The sequence below is a fragment of the Pseudophryne corroboree genome, chromosome 3 (assembly GCF_028390025.1).
Source record: "Pseudophryne corroboree isolate aPseCor3 chromosome 3, aPseCor3.hap2, whole genome shotgun sequence".
Lineage (NCBI taxonomy): Eukaryota > Metazoa > Chordata > Amphibia > Anura > Myobatrachidae > Pseudophryne > Pseudophryne corroboree.
The window spans coordinates 269,746,639-269,766,895 of record NC_086446.1 but is presented as its reverse complement, the minus strand read 5'-3'; the positions used below and the strand labels follow the sequence as shown (position 1 = coordinate 269,766,895).

The following is a 20,257-nucleotide window of genomic DNA, read 5'->3' as shown; positions in this document are numbered from 1 at the left end:
TTACTGAAAAGCGTGGCACTCTCTCTGAGGGTACTACAACAACTCGGCTGGCTATTAAATTTGCCAAAGTCGCAGTTGATGCCGACAACTCGACTGTCGTTTTTGGGCATGATTCTGGACACGGAATGGCAGAGGGTTTTTCTCCCAATGGAAAAAGCTCTGGAACTCCAGAACATGGTCAGGGATCTGCTGAAACCAAAAAGAGTGATTCATCAATGCACTCCGGTGTTGGGAAAGATGGTAGCGGCCTACGAGGCTATTCCGTTTGGCAGGTTCCATGCAAGAACATTTCAGTGGGACCTACTGGACAAATGGTCAGGGTCCCATCTCCAAATGCATCGGATGATAAGCCTGTCCCCCAGGGCCAGGATCTCTCCTGTGGTGGCTCCACAGTGCTCACCTCCTAGAGGGTCGCAGGTTCGAAATCCAAGATTGGGTTCTGGTGACCACGGACGCGAGGCTGGGGAGCGGTCACACAAGGAAAAAATTTTCAGGAAACATGGTCAAGCCAGGAGGCTTGTCTGCACATAAATGTCCTGGAATTGAGGGTCATATACAACGGCCTGAGACAGGCGGAGCATCTTCTTAGCAACCTACCTGTACTGATCCAATCGGACAACATCACAGCCGTGGCACATGTAAACCGCCAGGGCGGAACAAGAAGCAGAGCAGCGATGGCGGAGGCCACCAGGATTCTTCGCTGGGCGGAAAATCATGTAAGCGCTCTGTCAGCTGTTTTCATCCCGGGAGTGGACAACTGGGAAGCAGACTTCCTCAGCAGACACTATCTCCATCCAGGAGAGTGGAGGCTTCATCAAGAGGTCTTTGCAGAAGTGACAAATGGTTGGGTACTCCCTGAAATAGACATGATGGCGTCACGCCTCAACAAAAAGCTTTGGACGTATTGTTCCAGGTCGAGGGACCCTCAAGCAATAGCAGTAGACGTACTAGTGACACCGTGGGTGTATCAGTCGGTCTATGTGTTCCCTCCACTTCCACTCATCCCAAAGATATTGAGGATCATAAGAAGAACAAGAGTTCAAACGATACTCCATTGTTCCAGACTGGCCTCGAATGGCCTGGTATCCAGATCTTCAGGAAATGCTCACAGAAGATCCTTTGCCTCTTCCTCTGAGAGGACCTGTTACAACAGGGGCCGTGTGTGTTCCAAGACTTACCGCGGTTACGTTTGACGGCATGGCGGTTGAACACCAAATCCTAGCTAGGAAAGGTATTCCAGGAGAGGTCATCCCTACTCTACTTAAAGCTAGGAAGGAGGTAACGGCGAAGCATTATCACCGTATCTGGAGGAAGTATGTGTCTTGGTGTGAATCCAAGAATGCTCCTAAAGTTAGGCTCCATTAAGGTGCATATTTCGGCCTTATCAATATTTTTTCAGAAGGAATTGGCCTCTCTTCCAAAAGTGCAGACTTTTGTGAAGGGAGTACTGCACATCCAACCTATTTTTGTGCCCCCAGTGGCACCGTGGGACCTTAACGTGGTATTACAGTTCCTTAAATCACATTGGTTTGAACAACTTCAAGCTGTTGAGTTAAAATTTCTCACTAGGAAAGTGGTCATGTTATTGGCCTTGGCATCTGCAAGGCGGGTGTCAGAATTGGCGGCCTTGTCTTACAAGAGCCCCTATCTGATTTTCCATGTGGATAGAGCAGAATTGAGAACTCGTCCGCAATTTCTACCTAAGGTGGTTTTGTTTTGTTTCACATGAACCGACCTATTGTAGTGCCGGTGGCTACGGATGTCTTGGAGGATTCCAAGTACCTTGATGTAGTCAGGGCTTTAAAAATCTATGTTGCCAGAACGGCTCGTATTAGGAAAACTGAGGCTCTGTTTATCCTATATGCACCCAACAAGGTTGGCGCTCCTGCTTCCAAGCAGACTATCGTATGCTGGATCTGTAACACGATTCAGCAGGCTCATTCTACGGCTGGATTGCAGTTACCAAAATCGGTAAAGGCCCATTCCACTAGGAAGGTGGGCTCTTCTTGGGCGGCTGTCCGAGGCGTCTTGGCGTTACAGCTTTGCCGAGCAGCTACTTGGTCGGGTTCAAACACTTTTGCAAAATTCTGTAAGTTTGATACCCTGGCTGCTGAGGACCTCTCTTGCTCAATCGGTGCTGCAGAATCATTCGCACTCTCCCGCCCGGTCTGGAGCTTTGGTATAAACCCCATGGTCATTAGAGTCCCCAGCATCCTCTAGGACTTAAGAGAAAATAAGATTTTAAACCTACCAGTAAATCTTTTTCTCCTAGTCCGTAGAGGATGCTAGGCGCCCGTCCCAGTGCGGAATAAATCTGCAGTACTTGTACATAGTTATTGATAAGTCTACACAAGGGTTGTGTTGCAGTTCAGATCAAGCTGTTGCTGATCTTATTTGTTCATACTGTTAACTGGTTTAGTTATCCCAGGTTGTGTGTTGTGGTGTGAGCTGGTACAGTATGTATTTCGCCCTTAATTAACAAAATCCTTTCCTCGAAATGTCAGTCTCCTCTGGGCACAAAAAGAAGAGAATGAGACAGCGCTTCTTACTTTGAACAAAATTGTTTATATTTATATCTAAAACACAAGAATTCTCATTATCACATATAAATACTGGCCAGTATTATTTAAAAGAACAATACAGTATTTATATTATACAATCTTAAAACAACAAAACCGCTTGATACTTTCTGGAGCTGCCAATTTCAATACTCTATTAGCTATAATATTCATCCATACTATATGGAGACAAATTTGCATATAACGTTTTTAAGGTAGAAATCCCTCTGTAGCTATTTCTAGCACAGTTCTTTTTAGGTACAACATACAGATGTGCCAATCAGATTCCAATAGTATTCGGCAGTCCCGTGCATATGCCAAAGAAATAACAGGGTATTGTGCCGTATAGATAAAAGGTAGATCTTCCGAGGCAATAGCAAGATGTTATTATACCATATTATTGGATGGCAGATCTTTCCAACACTTTGTAAGCCATACACCAATTTACTGGTGATTAATAGGTAGCAGTTCTTTTAGGTGCACCATGCAAAGCACCAATTACCTCTCCCAGCCACTTCTTTCCCTTGGAGCCTTGCCTGTGCTCCAAGGCTGCTGTGTGGAGTCTGTTCAAATCACCCTTTAGCACTAGGGTGTTTGAATGAATAAGAGCCGGCCGGCTTTAAAACAAGACTATAGGAGTGCTTTTTTTTCTCCCAGGGTGTTCTGCTTGTGACAAACGCGTTTCTCCGCCTCATTAGCATCGGCGGCTTCCTCAGTGTCAGGGACACTGACACTGAGGAAGCCGCCGATGCTAATGAGGAGGTGGAGAAACGCGTTTGTCACAAGCAGAACACCCTGGGAGAAAAAAAGCACTCCTATAGTCTTGTTTTAAAGCCGGCCGGCTCTTATTCATTCAAACACCCTAGTGCTAAAGGGTGATTTGAACAGACTCCACACAGCAGCCTTGGAGCACAGGCAAGGCTCTAAGGGAAAGAAGTGGCTGGGAGAGGTAATTGGTGCTTTGCATGGTGCACCTAAAAGAACTGCTACCTATTAATCACCAGTAAATTGGTGTATGGCTTACAAAGTGTTGGAAAGATCTGCCATCCAATAATATGGTATAATAACATCTTGCTATTGCCTCGGAAGATCTACCTTTTATCTATACGGCACAATACCCTGTTATTTCTTTGGCATATGCACGGGACTGCCGAATACTATTGGAATCTGATTGGCACATCTGTATGTTGTACCTAAAAAGAACTGTGCTAGAAATAGCTACAGAGGGATTTCTACCTTAAAAACATTATATGCAAATTTGTCTCCATATAGTATGGATGAATATTATAGCTAATAGAGTATTGAAATTGGCAGCTCCAGAAAGTATCAAGCGGTTTTGTTGTTTTAAGATTGTGTAATATAAATACTGTATTGTTCTTTTAAATAATACTGGCCGGTATTTATATGTGATAATGAGAATTATTGTGTTTTTGAACAAAATTGTTTATATTTATATCTAAGTAAGAAGCGCTGTCTCATTCTTTCTTTTTTGCTTTTAAATCTGGGGTACTTGGAACTTAATCCCCGAGACTAGCGGCTAATTACTTTGAGGAGAGTGGCGCCAGGTGTATACATTTTTGTGGTCCTCTGGGCACAGTTCCTATAACTCGGGTCTGGAGGAGGGGCATAGAGGGAGGAGCCAGTTCACGCCCATTAAAAGGACTTAAAGTGCCCATGTCTCCTGCGGAGCCCGTCTATACCCTATGGTCCTTACGGAGTCCCCAGCATCCTCTACGGACTAGGAGAAAAAGATTTACCGATAGGTTTAAAATCTTATTTTTTTTTTTTTTTATATTTCATGCCTCCAGTATCTGATCTTAGCGGAAGTTTTTTTTTTTTTTTTAATTAGAGAACATTTACACGACATGTAACTGAGAGCCCAGCACTCGCCTTACTAAGTTCATTCACCTCTATACATCAGTGCAGAAATTATGGGGTTTTAGTTCATGGATTATACAATGCATATAAGCTTGCAGCCCAACTTCACGGGACCCCATCTCACTGCAAGTCCTACTCTATCACCTTGACTTTTAAACCTGGCTATTGCTATCACATCAGAGACAAATTAAAATTGTGCTTCCAGGTTTAAAGCTCACCTGCTAACTAACCTATGGCTTTTAAATGGGAGTCGGTCACCTACACAGCTTACAAATTACCAGTAGGGCAGCAGCTGACACAGGTTAAGAGTAAATGAGCTTAGTAGGGGTGGATGAGATACATATGAAGGTTAATTAAACATGCGTCTACCGGGAACCACTGCACTTGCCATACCCAGAAATGGGGTGCACACCTGTGTGTGTAGGTAACCACCACCCCAAAAAAAACGGATGGACTGTGCACAGCTTTGTGATGCATCCAGCAAATTATCGTGTGCGTAGTAGCATTAAACGCCGGTATGCACATGGAATTGTGATCAGAATTGCAAACGACAGCTTTTCAGGTGCTTATTGCACCTTCGAGATTATGACCTGGGAGTCCTTCTGTGCATGTCAGTGATCGCAAAAACGCGGCATAGCGCGTATTTTACCCAATAATAAGACCCAGGGACTCACTTTTTCTGAATGGGTGGGTCCCCGGGGACGCGCTCCACTGGGATTGGCTGGAGGTGTAATGATTGATTTCTACCTTGTCCGGCTGCAGAGAGAACTAAATATGTGGAGAAGGAGCCTCTTGGTCAAGGGAGACATCAATCATTACACCTCTAGCCAATCTGAGTGGAGCGCGTCCCCAGGGACACACCCCTTCAGAAAAAGTGTATTCGACTCTTCCCTGCTTCCCGGGCGCTCTGGCCGCGACAGTGAGTGACCGTCTGTGTATTCATAACCCAGCAGCTACCTGCCTGTTCAGTGCTGGCGCTGCTGCAGTTCTGATCGGCTGATGCGGTGTTTTAGATATGAATCACATGGGGGAGGGGGGCCACGCACCTCTGATGTCCCGCATGCTTCAGTAAGCGCAGCAGCAGCGGGGATGGGGTTGGGGAGTATGTCCAGGAGCACACCGCGCAGGAGGATCTGGCAGTGAAGGAGGGAAAGGGCGGCTACAGTGCACTACCGCACGTCATTGCTAGTGTTCGCATCCCTTAGCAAAGTCCGTCCTTGATCCTCTCTATGTAATCCATCACGAAGCTCTCGCTGTACACACTCCCTTACCACCCGGGATTTATGGAGATCAGCGGCAGCCTCTGCTTGATTTATTAGGCTGTGCTGTGAACGGAGCTCGGAGGTGCTGGGGGAGGGCTGCAGTGTCCATACAGTTATTACTGTGTGCAGCCAGCTCCCAGCATAGGACAGGGCTAGGCACAAACCAGGGGTGAGGGCTGCTCTGAACATTCAGCTCATGGAGCCCAAGAGGCTGAGCTGCAGGGAGACATGTAATAGCAGCCACTAGCAACAGCAGGTTGTATCCTGTCCCCCCTCTCTCTCTCCCTAGCCATATTACACCATCTCTAGCCTGCACATCAAGTAGTGGGGGTCTGAGGTGGTGGCTGCAATGTGTAAGTGATCCTCTACCTAGCGCACTGTGTGTAACGTGCTCTACCTGGCGCACTGTGTGTAACGTGCTCTACCTGGCGCACTGTGTGTAACGTGCTCTACCTGGCGCACTGTGTGTAACGTGCTCTACCTGGCGCACTGTGTGTAACGTGCTCTACCTGGCGCACTGTGTGTAACGTGCTCTACCTGGCGCACTGTGTGTAACGTGCTCTACCTGGCGCACTGTGTGTAACGTGCTCTACCTGGCGCACTGTGTGTAACGTGCTCTACCTGGCGCACTGTGTGTAACGTGCTCTACCTGGCGCACTGTGTGTAACGTGCTCTACCTGGCGCACTGTGTGTAACGTGCTCTACCTGGCGCACTGTGTGTAACGTGCTCTACCTGGCGCACTGTGTGTAACGTGCTGTACCTGGCGCACTGTGTGTAACGTGCTGTACCTGGCGCACTGTGTGTAACGTGCTGTACCTGGCGCACTGTGTGTAACGTGCTGTACCTGGCGCACTGTGTGTAACGTGCTGTACCTGGCGCACTGTGTGTAACGTGCTGTACCTGGCGCAATGTGTGTAACGTGCTGTACCTGGCGCACTGTGTGTAACGTGCTGTACCTGGCGCACTGTGTGTAACGTGCTGTACCTGGCGCACTGTGTGTAACGTGCTGTACCTGGCGCACTGTGTGTAACGTGCTGTACCTGGCGCACTGTGTGTAACGTGCTGTACCTGGCGCACTGTGTGTAACGTGCTGTACCTGGCGCACTGTGTGTAACGTGCTGTACCTGGCGCACTGTGTGTAACGTGCTGTACCTGGCGCACTGTGTGTAACGTGCTGTACCTGGCGCAATGTGTGTAACGTGCTGTACCTGGCGCACTGTGTGTAACGTGCTGTACCTGGCGCACTGTGTGTAACGTGCTCTACCTGGCGCACTGTGTGTAACGTGCTCTACCTGGCGCACTGTGTGTAACGTGCTGTACCTGGCGCACTGTGTGTAACGTGCTGTACCTGGCGCACTGTGTGTAACGTGCTGTACCTGGCGCAATGTGTGTAACGTGCTGTACCTGGCGCAATGTGTGTAACGTGCTCTATCTGGCGCAATGTGTGTAACGTGCTCTATCTGGCGCAATGTGTGTAACGTGCTCTACCTGTCGCATTGTGTATGTGTTCTATCTGGAGCAATATGTATAACGTGCACTAACTGGCGCAGTGTGTATAGGAGATTCTACTTGGTGCAATGTGTATAAGCGGCACTACTGTGTGGCGTAATGTGAATTGGCACTATTATGTGGCCACGCCCCCTCCCCATGAAGCCACGCCCCTAAATTTTTGCGGCGCGCGCACTGCCTGCATTCTGGGATCTTGGAGGTGGGGCATCAATTCACTTTCTGCCAAAGGGCACCAAAATGTCTAGTTACAGCTCTGGTGCAGGGTGACCTGCATGCTACACAGCCCAGCAGCATAGTCACCCCCCCCCCCCCCCCCCCCTTGCAACTCTTTTTTGTGGTGTCCAAATAAGATTAAGATCAATAAGAGCCTTTAACCCAATGGGACCCAGAAAAGGACCGGTTGGACCCCAATTTTTAAAAGTGAGGGGTCCCTGGGACCCACTTTTTGGGGGCCTCAGCACGATCACTGCATGTGCCGGTTCTCTTTCTGAGAGGAATGCAAAAAGAAGCCCACAGGTACAAGCCCCGGAAAGTTTGGCTTTCTGGAGCTTTTTACATATGGGGAATGCAGTCAAAACTCGGAAAATGGAAGTTTTCAGAGTTTTGATCAGATTATAGCCATGGCATATCCCGCCCATTATTGTAGTATCCGGTTGGGAGGAGTGGGGTTATGAAATTACTTGCTCAATAGATCTATTAAAGCCAGTGAAAGACGAGTCCGTATGTTGTCAGATGTTTTGCTGTCCAGTTCTTCTACTGAATTAAATACATTAAAGGAGAATTAACACCTTCATAATTCTTGTAAAATTATTACCTGCCCATAGTACCGGAATGATCTTGTTCTTTTCTTTTCATCGGGATTAACCACATGTATGGACAGGCCTCTACACGAATAGTGCAGATGTACAGCACTTGGCGCAGCAGAGCACTGTGCCAAGCATTTGTCTTTAGTCATATAGGTTCTGTATAATGCCTTTTTTCAGTTACATCTAACTGGTTACAATATATCCCTAGATACTGAATAAATTAACTGGATTTGATTGCATAATTATGACTGGCTATTCTAGACTTGAGAAAAAAGAAAAGTTTCTCATGTGGTCTGTGTCTACGCACACTGTGTTGTCGTCTGTACGTCTGATTCGCTGCCAAATATATATATATATATATATATATATATCTTTCAGATGATTCATTTGAAGGAAAGCATCCAAAGACTGAAAACCTAAAGAAAATGGCTAAAATTGGTACATGTTTGTCTGGAGTGGGGAGCACACATTCTATGGTGTTTCACAACAGGCTGAGGGATATGGTGTTTTTTGTTGTGCCAGCCACTGGTTTGCATCACGTTGTGAATCTCTGCAGCCATGGCCTCTTGTATAATTGCTCCATCTCTCTCAGCTCCACAGAGGGTCGTTCCAGCCCAGAGGACTGCAGTTGTCAACAAACCTGCCCCAGGGATTGGCAGAAAGGCCGCTGCAGTAGGTAATGGAGAAGAGGAATCTGCAGAGCTAGTTCAACAGGTAAATGAGTTTAGTAAAGAAACTGACAAGATAATTAGTAAAATGCTTGTTCACTGTTTTGAAACGCTTCAGAGTTATACATTTTGCCTGTAACTTTCTTTTTGCAGATAAAGGTGCTGAAAGTAACGGTTGAGGACTTAGAAAAAGAAAGAGACTTTTATTTTGGCAAGCTAAGGAATATTGAACTCATCTGTCAGGAGAATGAGGGCGAGAGTGATCCAGTCCTGCAGAGGATCATAGAGATTCTGTATGCTACAGATGTAAGTCTTCCTTATTCCATCCCATTGCTAGACATTGGTTATTTTCTTTTATGCTTTTATAAATCCGCAATGCTACAAAGCATTGTCATACATCCATAAACCTGAATTTCATCAGGGTAGGTTGGTAGAATGTATAACTCTTAAAGGCAAATCTGTTGTGGGTGAAGGGTGCGAATTGCTGTTGCTGCGGTTTTTAAATGCCGGCAATGGCAGCCCGACTCGCTCTCTTCGCCTGATTATCTTAAGGGTACTCACTACCCTATGTGGTAGCGAACACTATCGAGTGAGATCCCACTGCCGCATATATTCAGCTGGGCAAACTGGGTTGTCCACAATTTAAATTTCTGCCTCGAGGTAGGTGGTGGAACTTTGCAAACGCCCCTTCGGTCACACAGGCCAAATACTTAAAAGCTTGCATCCTCCCTTCCTTTTTTTTTTTTTTTACAAAGCCATTTACTACTGCTAATGGATTCGCCGGGGGCTATTGAATTAGCCCCGATACCCGGCACTCATCAGGGGAGTCACGCAAAGCATAATCTTTGAAAACCATCCCTCAGAGCCACAATAACATATGGGTCCGGGAACTTATCCCGGATCCCATGTGCTATGGGCCAAAGACGGGACATTTTTCGGACGATAAAAACAAGATATCGTTTTTTTTTACGTTTTTTTTTTTTTTCTTTAATATATTGGCTGAAAAATTAGTGCTTGGATACCGCCCCAAAAATGAGTGTATCTTGTTCTCATTAGTCAAGAATCCCACTCTGTTAAATATGGAGCAGGTGGTCTTATGCATACCCTACATAACAAGAAGAGATCTGTTTTGTACCAGCTTACTGTTCAGAATATTGGCAGGAGTGAATGCTGTGAATATTGTGTGTGGATCAAACGATCGACAGTCAATAGGTTGACACCGTATGGTCAACAGGGTGAAAAAGTCGACATTCTCTTTTTTTTTTTTGTCATTTGTATATTTAAGGATATCTAAGCCACTTCACTCATCCTTCTTTGGGCAAGGTTACTATTCCCAATCGTAGTCCACATGAATGGTAAATGATGAAGTAGCAAATTTAAAAAGTGTCGACCTGTTGACTGTTGAGCTATCATCAGGAACCTGTGAATATTAACAGCCAGCCCTTTTTATAAGGGTCATGCAGCTGCTTGCAAATGATTGGGACATTGCTTCAACCAGCATTCCAAAACCTATGCTTTCCTAATAAAGCATTATACTACCTCACACATTTACCTGCTCCAGTACTTTTACCTGCAGTACAAAAACAATTTAGTACACTGTTTAAACAGTTTAAAGTGTGAAACAAGAAAAACTGTATGAATATGATGAGCCCAAAACATAATGGGCAAAGCAGGAGAAACATAGGGGCAGATGTATTAAGCCTGGAGAAGTGATATAGCAGTGATAAGTGGAAGGTAGTAATGCACTAGGCAATCGGCTTCTAACTGTCATTTTTCAAACCTATAATGATTGGCTGGTGCATTTCACCTTCCACTTATCACTTCTTTATCTTTGCTTCATCACTTCTCCAGGCTTAATACATCTGGCCATAGACCTAGAGTTCAGAAATGAATCCAAAGATGTTGTAGTGGTTTAACATTGAAATCATTAACCAGGGGTACCACCTCACCATAATTTACACACACTATTGTAGTTCTTGCTGTCTGGGCGTAGTAAAACCAGTTGCTGTTACTGTGTGGTTTTATTTTATGTATTTTTGTTTTTTTTGTTTAGTATTTTTATATCCACCAACTGTCTAGCAGTGTGTACATCAATCTAATAATGACTGTTTTCTCCAGGAGGGATTTGTCATACCAGATGAAGGTGCACCACCAGAGGACCAAGAAGAATATTAACAGCGCTCTCCTGCCATGCATTTTTTTTATTTTTATTTTTGGCCCAAATCATGTGCTTAACTGTACAAACATCCTTTTTTATTCTCAGAGGGCTGGCTCAGCACCTCACTTTTTGAAAGTGTACTTTGCCAAAGTTTCACTCATTTTAGTGGTTTACCCTTTGGAGATGTCTCGTTTTGTAGCAAGAAAGTATTAACATATAACTTATTTTTTTTTTAACGTTCTTAGAGGAACGTTTGATAAGGACTAATGAAGGTTAATTTGATGGAGGCAAGAATGTTTTAAATTGTTGCAAAATGGAAATGAAATAAGTAACAGAGACATGTCAAGTTGGTGTTTAACACAAACAAAAAAACTAAAGACAAAAAAAGTTCATTGCAATGAGATCAAGTATGGCGGACAGGAGATGAAAATGCCTTAAGGAGTTTACATGTGCTTTCATATCTAAGCTCAAAGTGTAATATGGCTTAACGAGCGTGTCTAGCTAGATAGATGCTCGCCATGAAGCGAGCGGGTTCTTCATCCTTTAATTGCTTGCAAGTAGTGTAAGAACCCAATGTGCTGCTCCTGGTGTGAGGTGTGGAGGGGAATGGGTTGGTGCTGCTGCCTCTACCTCTGCTGCCTGCATGCTATTGCTCTTTAGGCAGGTGGCTTCAGTCCGTGCAGGCCCTCTGGCAGCCAAGAAGATAACAGAAGTTTAAAACAAAAATGGGTGTACATAAGATAAGACGAAATATTACTGAGGCTTAGTGATAAATTCCTGTATGTTCAGCCGCCTCCCTCTTCCTTCCTTTACATATATATATTTTTTTTGTTTTCTTCACATTTTTATTTTAGGTTTTTTTTTGCTTTGTTTTTTTTTTTTTGTGTAAAACTTTTTGCTAACATTATTTAAGATCTCATTCTCAATGTGTTCTCTATGTATCTGCTGTATTCTCCAGGTCACTGGGTTATTCACTCCTGGAACAGATGGTTTGGTTATATTCGTTGACATTCTATTTGGTAACAAAACAAGTAACGTGTAATGCATGAAAAGTTTGAAGGCCCTCACCTAAGCAGCTTGTGTCCTTCTGGTAGCCAGCTGTCACTGACACTGCAGTGCTACACTTTCTAAATCTCTCGTGGCCTTTTTTTAATACTGGTATTTTTTTTATTTTATTTTTTATTTTTTTATTTTTTTTCCCCCTCCTTCCTTGATTTATCAAAATTAGTCTTGTTTTTTTGTTTTCCCTCCTTCTTTCTCAACAGTTTTTTTTCTACTTTAAGCCATTTCTAAATAAAACTTCTGTATTTCAAGAGTGAACTTGTCTCCTGCTTTGTGTTCCATCTTAGGAGGTGTCCCCTTAAAGCTATAGTTAAAGTTTGCCAGTTTGATTTAAAAAGCACATTCGTCTCCTATGTCAGTGATTCGCAAACTCTGGGGCAGATGTATTAAGCCAAGAGAAATGATAAAGCGGTGATAAAGCAATGATAAGTACAAGGTAATAACGCACCAGCCAATCTGCTCCTAACTTCCAATTTACATATTGGAGCTGATTGGCTTGTGTGTTTTCACCTTGCACTTATCACTTTTATCACTGCTTTATCACTTCTCCAGGCTTAATACATCTGCCCCTCTGTCCTCTGGACCACACACCGTTCACGTTTTCCAGCTCACCTAGCAGGTGCACAGGTGTACTCATTACTCACTGACACATATTTTCTCTTATGTCCTAGAGGATGCTGGGGTCCACATTAGTACCATGGGGTATAGACTGGTCCACTAGGAGCCACTGGCACTTTAAGAGTTTGAGAGTGTGGGGTGGCTCCTCCCTCTATGCCCCTCCTACCAGACTCCGTTTAGAAAATGTGCCCGGAGGAGCCGGTCACAACTAGGGAAGCTCTCCAGAGTTTCTCTAGTAAAAAAAAGTTTTTTTTGTTTTTTTTAGAGTTTATTATTTTACAGGGAGGCTGCTGATAACAGCCTCCCTGCTTCGAGGGACTAAGGGAGGGGGGGGGGGAAGTAGTGTCCGCTCTGTGGGGTCTGAGCCACTGTCTCTGCTGACAGGACACTGAGCTCCTGAGGGGGTCGAACGTTCCCCACCACAGGGGATAGCTCATCCCAGCAGCATGCTGCCACCCCCTTACAGAGCCAGAAGATCTGTGGCGAGTTAGTCACCGGCCCCCCTGGCAAGCGGGGAGCCGGTGTGAAGATGGCGGCAACAGGGTATGGAGTGCAATACTAACTGCGCTCCGGGGCTCAGCGGTACATAGCGCCTACACTAACCAGCAAGCCGGTCAGGGTCCCAGGATAGCTGCCAGCACAATTCCTCAGGCCAGTATAATCTTCAGAAGAGCGGGAAGACTGCGCCATTGAAGGGGACAGAGCTTCTCCTCAGAGCGGACCCAGCAACGTTCTGCGCCATTTTCCTGCCTGCAGAAGCGTGGACAGGGAGAGCTGTCCCTCCAGATAAACTGCAGCTGCCTTGTACGGTACCAGGGGGTTGTAGAAGGGGGGGGGGGGGGAGGCTGTGTAAAGTCTGTGTAGCCTATTAAGGTACACAGACAGCGCTGGTAGTGTTATTAGTTCTACCTTAAAAAGTGCTGTGTGTGGGTTGGCTCCAATTTCTGTCTCTCTCTGTGGCATGCTTGGGGGGGGACTGTCTGACATTTCCTTGTGTGTAGGTGTTTACTATCTCACATAGGCATGTCTAAGGACTGTCATATGCTGCAGAAGATGTTTCCTCTCAAGAGGGATCCATTCCATGTACACAGGATTGTAATGCTTTGTTTGAGATCCCCATTTTTGAAGCCAATACTGAGACTGAAACTCGGGTGTTTGAAGAAGTCTATGGCAGTTGGGTCAGGCTCTGTCCCTATTCCTGCAAAATCTCCTAGCATGTTCCCACGGAAACGTGCACTTGCCCAAATCATGCAAGATGACACGGATACCCATTCTGATACTGCAGATGGTGATGGGGAGGTGCTGAGGGGGGCGGCATCCCTTACTAAGGGGGTGTAGCTCATGATTGAGGCCATCAGAGATGTGTTAAATATTAATAACACCACACCTGAGCAGGTTGAGGAGTCTTATTCACTGACAATAAGAAAGCCTCGCTAACCTTCCCTGTGTTTAAAGAATTAAACGCTATATTTTAAAAAAAAATTCTGGGAAAACCCAGGGAGAGAATTCCAGATTCCAAAATGGGTTCTGGTTGCTTTTCCCTTCCCTGAGGAAGATAGGAAAAAATGGGTTAACCCACCCATTGTGGACGCATCTGTCTAAAAGGTGGTTTTACCTGTCCCTGGATCTGCCACGTTGAAAGAACCGGCTAATCATAAAATTGACACTACGCTCAAATCCATTTACACTGCTTCAGGAGTGGCATTAAGACCCACTATTACCTGTGCATTGATTTCTAAAGCCATAGTAAAGTGGTCAGGCACATTACTAGAGGATTTGGATACAATGGATAGAAGTGACATTTTAATTGTTTTTACGTAACATACAGGATTCTGCGGGGTTCATTGTGGAATCAATGAAGGACCTGGGGGACGCTGACTGCACGGATATCTTCCATGTCTGTGTCTCAGCCCGCAGGGGACTGACTACGCCAATGGTCTGCAGACGTGGAATCCAGGAGAAGTGTGGAGAACCTACCCTACATCGGTCAGGCTCTATTTGGTGGAAGCGTTTGTTGCGTGGATTTCCACGGAAACTGTGGGTAAGTCACCTTTCCTTCCCTCTGCTACTCCTTCTACGAAGACTCCATTTTCTTCAGCTGTGCCGTAGCCCTTTTGGATCGCGAAGGTAACAATGTCCAAGCCTTTTACCACTTTCTTTAGAGGTGGTCGGGCAAAATCCCAAAAGCCTGCACCCGCAGGCTCCCAGGACCAGAGACTTGCTTCTGGTTCCTCAAAATCCTCAGCATGACGGTGGACCTCAAAGCCTGGAGGACAGGCTGGTGGGTGCGAGACTCAGACGTTTCAGACATGTCTGGGTGTCGTCCGGCCTGGATTCCTGGGTACAGGATATTGTGTCACGGGTACAGACAGGAGTTTCAAGAACTCCTGCCTCACCGATTCTTCTAATCAGGCTTGCCAGCTTTGCTGACAGGGCTATCCTACAGGAAGCCATCCTAAAATTGGAAAAGTCACAGATCATTGTCCCAGTTCAACCTCTTATGCGAAACAAGGGTTATTATTCAAACCTTTTAGTGGTACCGAAACCGCATGGTTCGGTCAGACCAATTTTGAATTTGAAATCGTTGAACCCTTACCTGAGGGTGTTTAATTTCAAAATGGAATCTCTCAGAGCAGTGATTTCAGGTCTGGAGGAGGGAGAATTTCTGGTATCCCTGGATATCAAGGATGCGTACCTCCACATTCCGATTTGGCTGACGCACCAGGCTTATCTCGGATTTGCACTGTTGGACAGTCACTATCAATTTCAGGCACTACCATTCGGTCTCTCCACATCACTGAGGGTTTTCACCAAGGTGATGGCGGAGATGATGGTTCTCCGCAGACAAGGGGTGAACAAAATCCCATATCTGGACGATCTGCTAATAAAGGCATCGTCCAGGGAGCAGTTGTTTCGGTCCATTGTTCTCACGACTCATCTCATCTTCTGGTGGGCTGCAGGTTCGGGATTCAGGACTGGATCCTTCTAACCACGAATGCGAGTCTCTGGGGCTGGGGCGCAGTCACTCGGGGTAACCTTCCAACTAAGGTGGTCAAGCATGGAATCCAGCCTTCCATAAACATTCTGGAACTAAGAGCCATCTACAACAGTCTTCTCCAACCAGCCCATCTTCTGCGAGATCGAGCCATTCAGGTGCAGTCGGACAATGTAACGACGGTGGCTTACATAAACCGACAGGGCCGAACAAAGAGCAGACCTGCAATGTCTGAGGTAATGAGAATCGTCCTCTGGGCAGAAAAACACGCTTTGGCGATGTCCGCAATCTTCATTCCGGGAGTAGACAACTGGGAAGCGGACTTCCTCAGCAGACACGATCTCCATCTAGGAGAGTGGGGACTCCATCTGGAGGTGTTCAAGGACGTAACAGATCTTTGGGGTGTACCTCAAGTAGACATGATGGCCTCTCGTCTCAACAAGAAGCTTCGGCGGTATTGTTCCAGGTCGAGGGACCCGCAAGCCGTGGTGGTGGACGCCCTAGTGACTCTGTGGGTGTTCCAGTCGGTGTACGTGGTTCCTCCACTTCCACTCATTCCAAGAGTTCTAAAACTCATAAGGAGAACAAGAGTTCAGGCAATCCTCATTGCTCCATACTAGCCAAGAAGGGTTTGGTACGCGGATCTTCTGGGTCTACTGCTAGAAGAGCCGAGGCCTCTTCCTCTTCGGGAGTACCTGCTACAGCAGGGGCCGTTCGCTTATCAAGACTTACCGCGGCTACGTTTGACGGCATGGAGGTTGAACGCCGGATATTAGCTCAGAAAGGCATTCTGACTGACGTTATTACTACCCTGATACAGGCTAGGAATGGTGTAACGTCTAAACATTACCATCGTATTTGAGGAAAAAATGTATCTTGGTCTGAGTTCAAGAAGTTTCCTATGGTGGAGTTTCAACTGGGACGGTTTCTCCTCTTCCTGCAAGCAGGTGTGGATGGGGGCCAGAGGTTGGGATCCATAAAGGTCCAGATTTTGGCCCTATTCCATTTTCTTCCTGAAACAGTTGGCTTCCCTCCCCTGAGGTTCAGACTTTTCTGAAAGGGATTCTGCACATCCAGCCTCCCTTTGTGCCACTTACGGCTCCTTGGGATCTTAACGTGGTGTTGGTTCCTCCAATCGGATTGGTTCGAGCCTCTACCGGAGGTTGAGGTTAAGTTTCTCACGTGGAAGGCTGTCACTTTTGTTGGCCTTAGCTTTTGCTAGACGTGTGTCGGAGCTGGGGACTTTGTCTTGTAAGAGCCCCTACTTGATCTTCCATGAAGATAGAGCTGAGCTCCGGACACGTCCAGTTACTTCCGAAGGTTGTGTCGGCATTTCATATCAACCAACCTATTGTGGTGCCAGTTGCTACTGACTCCTCAGTTTTATCAAAGTTCTTGGATGTTGTAAGGGCTCTGAAAATCTATGTGAAGAGGACTTCTCGTCACAGAAACTCGGATTCTCTGTTTGTCCAATCTCTCGCTGGATCAGGTTCACTATACAGCATGTGTATTCTACGGCAGGATTGCAGTGTCCTACGTCTGTTAAGGCCCACTCTACTCATAAGGTGGGTTCTTCCTGGGAGGCTGTTCGGGGGGGTGGGGTGGGGGCTCAGCTTTACAGCTTTGCTGAGTGGCTACTTGGTCTGTGTCGACCTCGTTTGGTCAAAGTATTGAACTTGTATAACTTTCCAAACGTCAGGTCCTCAGAGGCCAATTGGTTCTGCAGGAGCCTCTGTGCTCTCCCTCCCATTCTGGGAGCTTTGGTACATCCCCATGGTACTAATGTGCACCCCAGCATCTTCTAGGACGGAAGAGTAAATAGGATTTTAATTACCTACCCGTAAATCCTTTTCTCGTAGTCTGTAGAGGATGCTGTGTGCCCGCCCAGCGCTTCGTGATCCGGCAGTGGTTATTTTGTTCAGTACTGCTTAGTTCTTGGTTAAGTACTGGGTTTTTTTTTTTTTTACTTTTTTTACTTGGTAAGTAATATTGTTCAGCTGATGTTTTAAGCTAGTTAGCTTGGTTTGCCTTGTGTGTGAGCTGGTATGAATCTCGCCACTATCTGTGTAAAATCCTTGTCTTGAAGTATGTCCGTCTCCTCGGGCACAGTTTCTAGACTGAGTCTGGTAGGAGGGGCATAGAGGGAGGAGCTAGCCCACTCTCTCAAAGTGCCAGTGGCTTCTAGGGGACCCATGTATACTCCATGATACTAATGTGGACCCCAGCATCCCCTACGGATTACGAGGAAAGGATTTACCGGTAGGTAATTAAAATCCTATCTTAAATATCCACAGGTGGAGCTAATTAATTCACTGGTGATTCTGTGAGGAAACCTGGAAAATATGAATTGTTGGGGTCCTGAGGACTAAGGGGGTGATTCAGACCTAATTATTGCTGTGTGTTATCAGCAATAGACTGTATATGCAGCCACAGTGCACATGTACATCAGGTAACAGGCATTGCCGGTCAGCGATAGGCTGGTGCGAAAATTTCTTTCGTACAGGTGTGTGCAAGGTGGTTGACGTGAAGAGGCCTTTTGTGGGTGGTAATTTACCATTTACTGGGAGTGTCAGGGACATTGGAGGCGTATCTAAGCATTTTCAGGGTGGATATGTGACGTCTGCTCCGGACCTGATCAGCCTTTTTCTCATCACACTGTAGAAGTAAGTCCTTGCCTGCGCACAGACTGCACACACAGGAAATATCATTCAGTGGTGAGTGAGGTGCGAACAGATTGGCAGATCGACTTACACATGCGATTACACACTTGCACTGCGAATATACACTCCCCTTGGGTGGTGACTATCTGATCGCAGGACAACCATTTTTGCAGCCCAGCGATCAGGTCTGAATCGCCCCCTAAGTTTGGTTGCCTATGTGCTAGCCGTTCAGTGGGTTTATTGTATCCGTCCACAAAATGGCTACTAAAACTGTATGTGCTTGAAGAGATGATTGAAGATGTTTCTTAAACCACAGTAGTGAAAGGAAATTATTTTGAAAATAAAATCAATACCAAATGAAACCTACAGTACATATTTGATATTAGCTTGTCTGTTCGCTTTCTGTGTATTTTGTGCACATCCACACATTTTGAAAGCTTGTATTAGTGGGTGTGCATTTTGCACGCAGTGAGACGAAGTATCAGAAGTCACGTATTGGCTTAACAAGATCATGTTCCGTTTCATTATTTACAGGTTTTAAAAATGCTTGAGTGTGTTTTGTAAACACCTTCTTCGGTGTCCATGGACTCCACAGGGTTAACAGTGGGCATGGCTGGCAGAGACCAGGATTGGCACTGACCAATAAAGCTTGTGAGCTTCCCAGGATCCACTGGGCTCCTCTCTCCTCATACCCTGTCCCCATGCTTAGGCCCTTCAGGTTTTTTTCGGTGCCAGCAGGAGCTGGGCACACTGAACAAGGGCTGCACACTGCAGCCCAAACTTTCACTTTTTAAATGCTAATTGTTTCTTTTGCTCCAACACCCCCACTGGGCTGCAACACCACAATTAAGTAGGTGATTTTGGCGGGATCCCTGGCAACACCTTCCACTAGCGGGAGCACCCAGGACTGGATAATGCTGGTGGACAGGTAAGGCGGGTTCCCGATTGTGGGACCCATGTATAGCGCAGTCCATATACCGTAGGTCATGGGAGATGGGCAGGGGTGCGGATGTGTTCCTGGACCATTTTATGTGTGCCCGTGCCTGCACTAAACCACCAGGATTGTAATGTACACTGGCGCTAGGGACCATTGCTTGCCAGGAGTGGTAGTGACATTCAGCATCAGGAAAGGTCGGTGCTTCCCCAGGGGCTCCTCACCCAGCCTAGGGTGCCATTCCACTGCGGTCCTCCTTCCCTGGGCTCCTCCCTCATCCTCCTATACCTCTGCCACATAGCAGGTTATACTCAGCGCCGCATCCTCCCAGTCTCTTCCCCAGAGCGGGGTAGTTGATATCAGTGCCCTTTGCAGTTAAATTTAATATTCTGCATTGTACCGTGTGACTTATGCTAGTGCTGTTGTATGTTTTTACATCTCTTCACTGTACAGGTTTATTGCTTTGCTTTTTATCTCTCAATAACTTGAAAACTGTGTTTTGGGTTGAATTTGCCACACTTAACTGTATATTGTGTGTGTGCATTGTCACATACTGTTCCTGCTGCACATTGCTATGTTGTGTGTAAACATTGCTTACTGCTATGTCTAACAAAAGTAAGACCAAGCAAACAGGGTCTCCTAATTTGGTAGCATGTAAAACCTGTAACATGGAGGTTTTGCCTCCACTATTTGTCACAGGATGGTCAGCGCACAGCCTGCCTTGTGCCTCCCCGCACCTCAGCCTCCCCCAGCACATGTGCAGTAACTTCCATGGGCATCTTTCACTGCATTGGTGACGAAAATTGCTGACCATTTTGCTCCCCCATGGGTATAAAGCAATTTGCCCACGTGCCGCCAAGTCACAACCGACACCTGGGTCCTAGAAGTGGTCTCTCACGGGTATGCTGTTTTCTTTCTGAAGCGTTCTTCCAGATTGTACTTCCCTACTACCCAACCAACTGACCCCGGCAAAACACAGGCTCTGAAAGGAATAATCACACTCCTTACTACAGTCGGGGGTCATTATCCCTGTTCCATGGCCTCAACAGGGTCAGGTGTTCTACGCTCTTTTTGTTTCAGAAACCAAATAGGTCATACCATCCCATTCTGAAATTGCTGAACAAGTATCGCAGGGTCCCAAAGTTCTG

The 20,257-nt window shown here is 46.1% G+C and overlaps 1 protein-coding gene across 4 annotated transcripts in view; it reads left to right on the top strand.

Moving 5' to 3' along the window:
• MAPRE1 (microtubule associated protein RP/EB family member 1) overlaps positions 1 to 20,257 on the top strand; it is a 78,198-nt gene that overhangs the window by 50,816 nt on the left and 7,125 nt on the right. For 2 of the 4 annotated variants that reach the window (XM_063959061.1, XM_063959062.1), the window contains exons 5-8: positions 8,393 to 8,452; positions 8,607 to 8,728; positions 8,836 to 8,988; positions 10,801 to 12,160. In XM_063959061.1, coding sequence (XP_063815131.1) covers positions 8,393 to 8,452; positions 8,607 to 8,728; positions 8,836 to 8,988; positions 10,801 to 10,857 — 392 coding nt within the window. In that variant the 3' untranslated portion in view covers positions 10,858 to 12,160. Of the gene's footprint in view, positions 1 to 8,392; positions 8,453 to 8,606; positions 8,729 to 8,835; positions 8,989 to 10,800; positions 12,161 to 20,257 lie in introns of those variants that run through there. The other 2 variants (XM_063959063.1, XM_063959064.1) reach the window with 2 other exon arrangements.